General features: G+C 34.6%; 1 protein-coding gene across 4 annotated transcripts in view; it reads left to right on the plus strand.

The window, feature by feature from the left end:
* lef1 (lymphoid enhancer-binding factor 1) overlaps nucleotides 1-9,515 on the plus strand; it is a 51,491-nt gene that overhangs the window by 39,271 nt on the left and 2,705 nt on the right. Inside the window, exons 7-11 of one of the 4 annotated variants that reach the window (XM_073842191.1) lie at nucleotides 418-580; nucleotides 1,182-1,289; nucleotides 3,181-3,209; nucleotides 5,721-5,769; nucleotides 7,919-7,959. In XM_073842191.1, the coding sequence (XP_073698292.1) occupies nucleotides 418-580; nucleotides 1,182-1,289; nucleotides 3,181-3,209; nucleotides 5,721-5,769; nucleotides 7,919-7,936 (367 nt within the window). In that variant the 3' untranslated portion in view covers nucleotides 7,937-7,959. The remainder of the gene's footprint in view (nucleotides 1-417; nucleotides 581-1,181; nucleotides 1,290-3,180; nucleotides 3,210-5,720; nucleotides 5,770-7,918; nucleotides 7,960-9,515) is intronic. The other 3 variants (XM_073842189.1, XM_073842192.1, XM_073842190.1) reach the window with 3 other exon arrangements.

The raw sequence follows: 9,515 nt of genomic DNA on the forward strand, positions 1-9,515 counted from the left end.
ACATATTTACACCACTTATTGCCCATTTATTGACTTATGACTATTATGAGCCATGCAGTTGGCTTGAGAAATCCAGTTCAGGTCACCAATAGGAGCAAAATAATGGGAGTAGTAGGGCTTGGGAGTCATAGAGTTGGAAGGAATATAAAGGTTTGGTTGCCATTACTGGTGAAGTAATCTCTTTGCATGAAAGCACCCAACTGGACATAATTAAAAGCCGCTGCTAGCTTTTCGGCACTGGCTCCCAGATTGTTCTCTCATGCAGCTTTCCGATTGGCGGTTGGAATCAGACATTCGCCGCTCTCACACTCCATGGCGTCGCTGTGGCAGCCGCTTTCGCGCCACCCTCTGAGCGTTTTTCCCCTTTGTATTTCCCTGTATCACTTAATAATTCTTCCCCCTCTTTTTTAACTCCAGGAAACCTCAGCACGAACAGAGAAAGGAGCAGGAGCCCAAAAGACCTCACATCAAGAAACCTCTAAACGCTTTCATGCTGTATATGAAAGAGATGCGCGCCAATGTGGTGGCCGAATGCACGCTGAAGGAGAGCGCCGCGATCAATCAGATTCTCGGGCGGAGGGTACGTATCTGTTTCGTGCGACCTCCCTCACAAAGGGGTCTATTGTATTTAGCACTTCTGTCTAACTCAATTTTACAAGTACGCCAACACGCAACACAAGCCGACAGCTTAGAAATCAGGGCAGGTAGCGTCTTGCGTATCCCTCCATTTTGGAATTGGAAAAAGAGGAACCGTTAAACATATTTAATGCTTTAACCAAAGCCTCTGTGGTTTGAGGCGGCTAGCCACAGCAAAGGACCGTTTTGCGGCAGTGTGGGGTAATTGCACCCTGACATGGTTTGAAGTAAAGCGCCGCTAAATTGGAACCAGTGTTTTGATATGAAATCAAAGTTTCGTGTTTTTTTTTCTTCTTCCCTTCTCTCATCGCTGCATATGTTAATCTCTTCATCATGTTCCATTCCACCCCCAGGCACGCGTGCACATGCACTCGCACACATTTACACGCACACACACACACGCAACGTTTGAGAGTTAACAAGGATTTTTAGCCAAACGCCAGCACGCGTCTCTTTGGAAGGAACTTAAAAGTGCATGTCAGTAATTGACTACTTTTTCTCCCCCCCCCCCCCCCCCCTCTCTAATCTCCCTCTGCACTGAACAGTGGCATGCTTTATCTCGGGAAGAGCAAGCTAAGTATTACGAATTAGCCCGCAAGGAACGGCAGCTCCATATGCAGCTTTACCCAGGATGGTCTGCCAGAGACAATTATGTAAGTGTCCACACTAACACACTGCCTGAGAGTTGTCATGTGTTGATTGCATGAAAGTAAATATAATGCTTGTCTTTAAAAGTGAGAGTATATGCATATTCACTACTGTGAATGATTCACAAGTCTGTATTGTTTGCTTAGTAGTCCAAATGTTTATCTTATGAAAAGCTCTTGTAAAATGAGTTTGTTCTGTCAGGAAGGTCAAAAGGCCTATTCACGTCTAAAGGGACTGAACTATATTACCAAAATTTCTCTGATACTTTAATTAAAGGGACAGTTCACCCAAAAATGACAATTCTGTCATAATTTGCTCACTTTCCACTCATTTTAAACCTGTGTGAGTTTCTTTCTTCTGTTGAACACGAAAGTAATATATTTTGAAGACTGTTGGGAGTCAAAAAGTTGATGGTAGCCACTGGCATCCATAGTATTTTGTCCATAGTCAATTGGTACCGTCAATTGTTTGAGTTCCATGGTTCTTCAAAATATTATATTAGCATTTGTTTTCAACAGAATATATTTCTTCTGTTGAACACAAAAGCCCAAACAGTTTATTGTAGCATCCATAGTATTATGTCCTTACTATGAAAGTCAATGGGTACCGTCAATTGTTTGGTTTCCAAGGTTCTTTAAAAATATAATATTATAATTTGTTTTCAACAGAATATCTTTCTTCTGTTGAGCACAAAAGAAAGATATTTTGAAGAATGTTAAAGCCAAACAGTTAATTGTAGCATTGGCCTCCATAGTTTTTTGTCCTTACTGGAAGTCAATGGGTACCGTCAATTGTTTGGTTACAACATTCTTTAAATTATCGTCTTTTGTGTTCAACAGAGTTTGTTTCTTGCGTTGAACACAAAAATAAGATAATTTGAAGAATGTTGATAACCAAACAGTTGATGGTAGCCATTGGCTTCCACTGTATTTTTCTCTGTATTATGGAAGTCAATGGGTACCATCAACTGTTTGGTTACCAACATTCTTCAAAATATCACCTTTTGTGTTTAACAAAGTTACTTTCTTCTGAACACAAAAATAAGATATTTTGAAGAATGTTGCTAACCAAAAATTGATGGTAGCCATTGACTTCCATCATTTTTTTTCATTCTATGGAAGTCAATGGGTACCATTAATTGTTTGGTTGCAGCATTCTTTAAAACATCATCTTTTGTGTTTAACAAAGTTTCTTTCTTCTGTTGAACACAAAAGCAAAACATTTTAAAGACTGTTGAAAGCCAAATAGTTGATAGTAGCCATTGGTTCTATAGTATTTTGTCCATATTATGGAAGTCAAAGGGTGCCATCAGTTGTTTGATTGCAATTTTTTTTTTTTTCAAAATATCATCTTTTGTGTTCAACAGAGTTTCTTTCTTGTGTTAAACACAAAAATAAGACATTTTGAAGAATGTTGGTAACCAATCAGTTGATGGTAGCCATCAGCTTCCATAGTATTTTGTCCATACTATGGAAGTCAGTGTGTACCGGCAATTGTTCGGTTACAGCATTCTTCAAAATATCAGCTTTTTTAGTTTGACAGAATTTCTTTCTTCTGTTGAGCACAAAAATAATCTATTTTTAAGAATGTTTGTAGGCAAAATGTTGATGGTAGCCATTGACGTCCATATTATTTTTTCCCATGCTATTAAAGTCAATGGGTACCGTCAAATGTTTGGTTATAAACTTACTTCAAAATATCATCTTTTGTGTTCAACCGAGTTTCTTTCTTCCGCTGAGCGCAAAAATAAGATATTTTGAAGAATGTTGGTAACCAAACATTTGATGGTAGCCATTGACTACCATAGTATTTTTTTCCATACTATGGGAGTCAATGGGTACCATCAGTTGTTTGGTTACCAACATTATTTAAAATATCATCTTTTGTGTTCAACAGAGAAAAGAAACTCGCAAAACAACTTCCGGGTGAGTAAATGATGACAATTTTTGGGTGAACTATCCGTTTAATTAACAATTTGTTGTGTTTGTTAATTAAAAATAAATTGGGCTTCATTCATGAGACATAAGCAGCACAAATTTGAGTAAATTGCTCGTAAAAACTTAAACTATTGTATTGAATGTAACTGTTTACATACAATTTGTTGATTTACAGACTACTTGAGTTTCATAAATGGGTCTCCGAAACACAAGCAGACTGAATTTGTACAAATCGTTTATAAAAACTGCACTGAGAACGATGACTGATTTACACGAATTGGCTCTGATCGACTTTCACAAATGTGCACAAATTGTTGCATTGTAATTTACGTAAGAATGGTTTTGATTCATGAAACAAAAGCGAATTTGTGTCAATTATTTGGGAAAAGGTTCCTTCATAAATTGCATTGAATGTGACAGTTTTCATTAGAATGATTTTATGAACACAATTTCTCTGCTAGTTTCATAAATGAGGCTCATTTTTGTGTAACAACTGAATGCATTAGAATGATCAAAAAAAAATACTCCTTTCTTTTCTTCTGATTGAGCCAGAAGTTTAAATGTGATGTGAATGGGCATTAAAAGCTTCTACTTGTGTAGTGTTTTCATGAGTAACTGCTTTCAGAGTGAAACTACAGGCTTTCCAGAAGCATTTACTTGATGATATTAAATTTATACAATAATTCCTTTAGTTTATACAGATGTGGCAGGTATCAAGGCAGTTAGCTTGGAGAATTCCCATCTAAAATGTATGTTGTGATGACAACTTTGGACGCCCAAGTTTTAACCGGCATAAATCTCGCTCGATATGAAGTGCCAGGATGTGATGCTAAAACTAAAACCTGGCTTTCACACTAATCACCAAATGGAAAGGCAACAGGGCTAAAAAGAAACACTTCAAAGACAGATGAACTTTCATCTCCACTTATATATTAGTGGTGGGAGCACACTTGTATTTAATAGTGCTAAGGATTCTGAGCGTATCCCTGCTCTGTCATAGACATTTCTACTGCTCTGGGCTTCTTGGTTCTGTCAGCCAGGGCTAGAATACACAGATTAGTGACTGAATAAGTGGATTATCAGACTTTACAGCAGGCAACCAAAGCGTGGCTCATATTGGACTGCAAAATGACAGTGCGGCGCTATCTATACCTATAGTCATCCTGCCAGGGGATTTTGGGTAAGCTACAAATCCTAAAGCAGTCCAGACTTCTCACTCTAGAGGAGTGTTTGTCGTGTCAATTGGAGCAGGGGCAGATGTTTTATTCCTGTTTAACTTTCTGATTGGTGATTAGCCAATGCAATCCAGAAGAATTAGAAAGGAGTATTTTATTTTATTTTATTTTTTGTTTTGTGATAAGATTATGCAATTCAGAAGAACTAGCAAGGAGTATTGAACCTTATTTTATTTATTTATTTATTTTTATCACTTCCTAAATGGTAGAAATGTCATGCTTTTCTGGTGGTGCTCTAATATTTATAAAATAAATATTAATTTATTTTATTAATGAATATAAATAAAATAAAAAAGGGTCCAATTCTCCTTCTAGTTTTTTCTAGATTGCATGATCTGATCTAATAATAATAATAATAATGTAAATTAATTAATTAATTAATATAAATTCATTAAGTAAATCTTTACAAAAATTATATATATATATATATATATATTCATGCAATCCAAAGAACTAGCAAGGAGTATTGGACCATTTTATTTATTTATTTTTTATTTACTTATTTTTCTTTTTTATTTCATTTCATTTTTTTCACTTCATAAATAGCAGAAATGTCATGCTTTCGTGGTGGCGCTAATAAATATTACTTAATTTTTATTAATAAATACAGATAAGATAAAATAAAATAAGGTCATGCAATCCAGAAGAAAGAGGAAGAAGTATTTTATTTTATTTTATTTTATTTTATTTTATATCATGCAATCCAATTAACTAGCTATTGGATCTTATTTTATTTTTAATTTTTTTTATCACTTCATAAATGGAAGAAATGTCATGCTTTCGTGGTGGCGCTAATAAATATTACTTAATTTTATTAATAAATAAAAATAAAAGAAAATAAGAAATAGGAAGGATTATTTTATTTTATTTTAGATCATGCAATCCAATGAACTAGCAAGAATTATTGGATCTAAATATTAAAAATATTACCTTATTTTATTTTTTATCACTTCATAAATGGCAGAAATGTCATGCTATTGTGGTGGTACTACATATTACCTCATTTTATTAAAAAATACAAATAAAATAAAATAAGGTCCAATACTCCTTCCTAGTTCTTCTGGATTGCATGATCTAGTCACAATTTATTTTTTATTTTTTTATAACTGTATTAATGGCAGATATGTCTTTTGAGGTAACGACCAAAGTATAGTACATTTTGTTTTAATTGTTTTGTTTCGTTTAATTTTGTTATCACTTCATAAATGGCAGAATGTTATGCATGTGTGACTGCACTTTAAATATCCCTTTGGCTATTTCACAGGGAAAGAAAAAGAAACGGAAGAGGGAAAAAATCCAAGAACCTGCTTCAGGTAAGACTCCTAAACCTAAACCTCCTATCCCTGCTGTACTTTGTCCTGTTTCATTAATATACACTCTAACTTAGCTTTATGTGACTTAGTTTGTGAATATGGTGGTAAAGTGGTTAATGATGGGACACCGCATTCTCAACACACATTCACAGTCATTTTCAATCATAAAGTGGTGTTTTTATAGTCAACATGAACATTCATGAATTTAAGTCTTTGTTGGCCGCCCGAAAATCCACAAGTCTGCGGTTTGACTGTTCTGTATATTTCTTTAACTTGTAAATTTCACAACATTATGAACAGTACACCCACCCCACCACTCCATCTTTCCATCTTCTCCTCACAATTAAGGCTTTAGGATTAGTCTGTTATAAAGTCCACATGCGTTTCTATTTGCACTTTTATAAATGCATTAGTGATGTGTGTGTATATTTAATAATATAATGTATATCTGGCTAAATAAGTCTAGATTATTTAGTTTAGAGCTGTGTATAATAGAAGTTAAAGGAACAGCTCACACAAAAATGAACTCACTCGTGTTTTTCCAAATGGATATGACTTTTTTTTCTTTTATGGAGCATGAAAGGTGAATTTTTGAGGCAAAAATACAATACAACTTTCTTTAAAGAAAGTCTTTTCAATCATTTAAGGGGAGACACTGCAGGCAAAAACTTTTTTTCATGGACCAGTCAAGAGATTTTGGCCTTTTTGGTTTTTCATAAAGTGTTTTTTCAGACTAGTGGTAAGAAAACATCCAAAAGACACTGTTAAGTGTTTCTTATTTGGCACTTTATCTATTTGTGTCAATAGATTTCAATTACAATACATATTTTTAATAGCTGTTTTCTCATAATGAGTTTTTTCTCCTACACTGAGCCATAAATCTCCACTTCAGTAGCACTTACACACACCAAACTTTATATTTTAAGCCTGTCTATGTTCTGAAGGTTTTTACAGAGGGATTTGTTCATATATAATTTGCTAGATTTTATATATTTTATTCCCCCAAAAATTAACAAAAAAAAAAAAAATTCTGTTTCTAAGTATTTTCTGAATAATGGAGTGACAAAATGAGATGCCCAAAATTCCTCTTTAAAAATGTTTGACTTTATTTTTTATTTTTATTTTTTCACTTCATAAATAGCAGAAATGTCATGCTTTCGTGGTGGCACTAATAAATATTACTTAATTTTATTAATAAATACAAATAAAATAAAATAAGGTAGTGCAATCCAGAAGAATTAAGGAGGAGTTTTGTTTAATTTAATTTAATTGTATTTAATTTATTTGTTTTTTATTATTTTAGATCATGCAATCCAATGAACTAGCAAGAATTACTGGACCTTATTTTTTTTAATTTTTGATCACTTCATAAATGGCAGAAATGTCATGCTTTATATGCTACATATTACCTCATTTTATTAAAAAATACAAATAAAATAAAATAAGGTCCAGTACTCCTTTCTAGTTCTTCTGGATTGCATGATCTAATCACAAAATAAATATACAACTGCATCAATGGCAGATACGTCTTTTGAGGTAACGATAGCTAATTATAAAAAAATATATATATTGTTTTCTGTCTATTTCTAAGTATTTTCTGAATTATGGAGTGACAAAATTAGATACCTAAAATTCCTCTTTAAAAACGTTTGAGTCTAATATGTCAAAGAATTCAACAATTGGTGCATATTTCATTCAATAATGCACAATTTGCATATTTAAAAGTTAACATTTTAGAAAACTTGTAATACAAAAAAAGTTTATAAGTGTAATCAATCAGCTGGGTAAGTAAGGTGATAACTATTAGTTTTTTTGTTTACCCTATTGACTTGCAGTGTCTCGCCTTAATTTAAATCATAAGAATCAACCTGAATGATTCATTCGGCACATTATTTCCAATTTCTCCCTTTCTGTTCAGTGAAAGAAAGATCATAAACATTGGAAATCACATGAAATGAAATAAATGATGATAGAATGTTCATTATTGGATGAACTGTTTCTTTAATGAACAATGTTTATGTGTTAAATAGGCCAGCGAACTCTGTTTGTTGGCCCTACATTGACAACTAAGACCAGAGATGGACTTTTTGGTGTTATTAGTGTTATTTGGAGGCACATCCCGGTAATTAAAAGCTACGATTTCCTGCAGGTACAGGCCAGAGAATGAAAACGGCGTACATCTGAACAATGGTAAGAGCCTCTTCCGTACCTCTGGTCTGATTGAGTCATGATGTGGTAACCTCGCTATTTTCTAATGTGGTTCTTAGCGATCCCAAAAACATGAGACTAATCCTAAAGGCCCACTTTGAGTTCACCAATCAACCATTCGCTGTTGTTTGCATCGTGTGTTACAGGGTTTCCTCTTTCGAACACACTGATTGAATTGTTGTGACAAGTCATTTTTCTTTCCTAACTGTGTTTAAGGACTCCATTACATCCCTTTTCCTCTAGACTGATGTGTGGCTTGTGGCATTGGGTGGCGCGTTAGTATTTTCAGAGGACCGGTGCTTTTTATCAAGAATGGTTTGCGAGCATACCATTTGTTTGAAAGATCACAGAACGGCGTAATCTCGACAAAGTCGCCTCAGAACATCAAGTCCACACGATCAGGTTTCTTTCCTCATTCATTTCTTCCATCTTTAATATTTGGCATGCGGCATCAACATACAATCCCGTGGCTCACGGCCATGTTGGACCGGTGCTTTTTTCAGTTTTTCGAGAACATTTGGAAACTGGGATGGTATTGAAAGAGTCGACCCAGATGTAAGCTAACTCCTCTAGCGTTCACCCATATGGCCCCCATGTGTTATCTAGCCAACCCTGTGAATGAACGAAGCCCTTGCCAGCGTTTTTGGCGTGCGCGGTGCTTTTTAATTTTCTAGCGATTAAACTAGCAACTGGCCTGAAAGAAGTTAGTTCTCTAAACAAAGAGGAGAATCATCTCCGTCAGGTGAAAATCTGAGTAATTTCAGCATCAAGGACAGTAGTATGCAAGGAAAATATATCTATTTTCTCCTCGTCTTAAGTCACCCCACATCCTGTTATTCCGCTTCTTTTTGCCATGAGATGTGACAAATCTGGGCCTACCCAAAAACCTACAAGACAAAGGTTTTACGGTTGATCAGTTCACTACCCTGTGGCTCCAGAACACAAATTGGACTGTTTCGCACTTTTTCTTTCTTTTTTTTTTCCTTTCTGTGGGCTGCAAAAAGGCGCACTATCTTCGATCCAATAATTAGCGGTGCCAAGTGAACTGCGGATAGACGCCCCAACTGATTTATCGTGGCAGCCTTAAACTAATATACATAAAACAGAAACAGAAATATTGCCACCGCTTGTCAATTTATGCAGATCTGACAGACTGAGAAACATCAAATTTATCTGACTTATTTATTGGCCTTCCAAATGATATAGTGTGCAATTTAATAGTTTCAAGCAAAAAATTTGGTGATGATAATTATATACACTACCAGTCAAAAGTTTTTGAATTGTATGATTTTTAATGGTTAAAGAAGTCTCTTCTGCTCACCAAGCCTGCATTTATTTAATCTAAATTACAGCAAAAGCAGTAATAGTGTGAAATATTTAAAATAAGTGCAATATTTTAAAATGTTATTTCTTCCTGTAATCAAAGCTGAATTTTCAGCATCGTTACTCCAGTTTTTAGTGTCACGTGATCCTTCAGAAATCATTCTAATATGCTGATTTGCTGTTCAAGAAACATTTATCGTTATTATTATCAATAT

This window comes from Garra rufa, chromosome 6, assembly GCF_049309525.1.
Source record: "Garra rufa chromosome 6, GarRuf1.0, whole genome shotgun sequence".
Classification (NCBI taxonomy): Eukaryota; Metazoa; Chordata; class Actinopteri; order Cypriniformes; family Cyprinidae; genus Garra; species Garra rufa.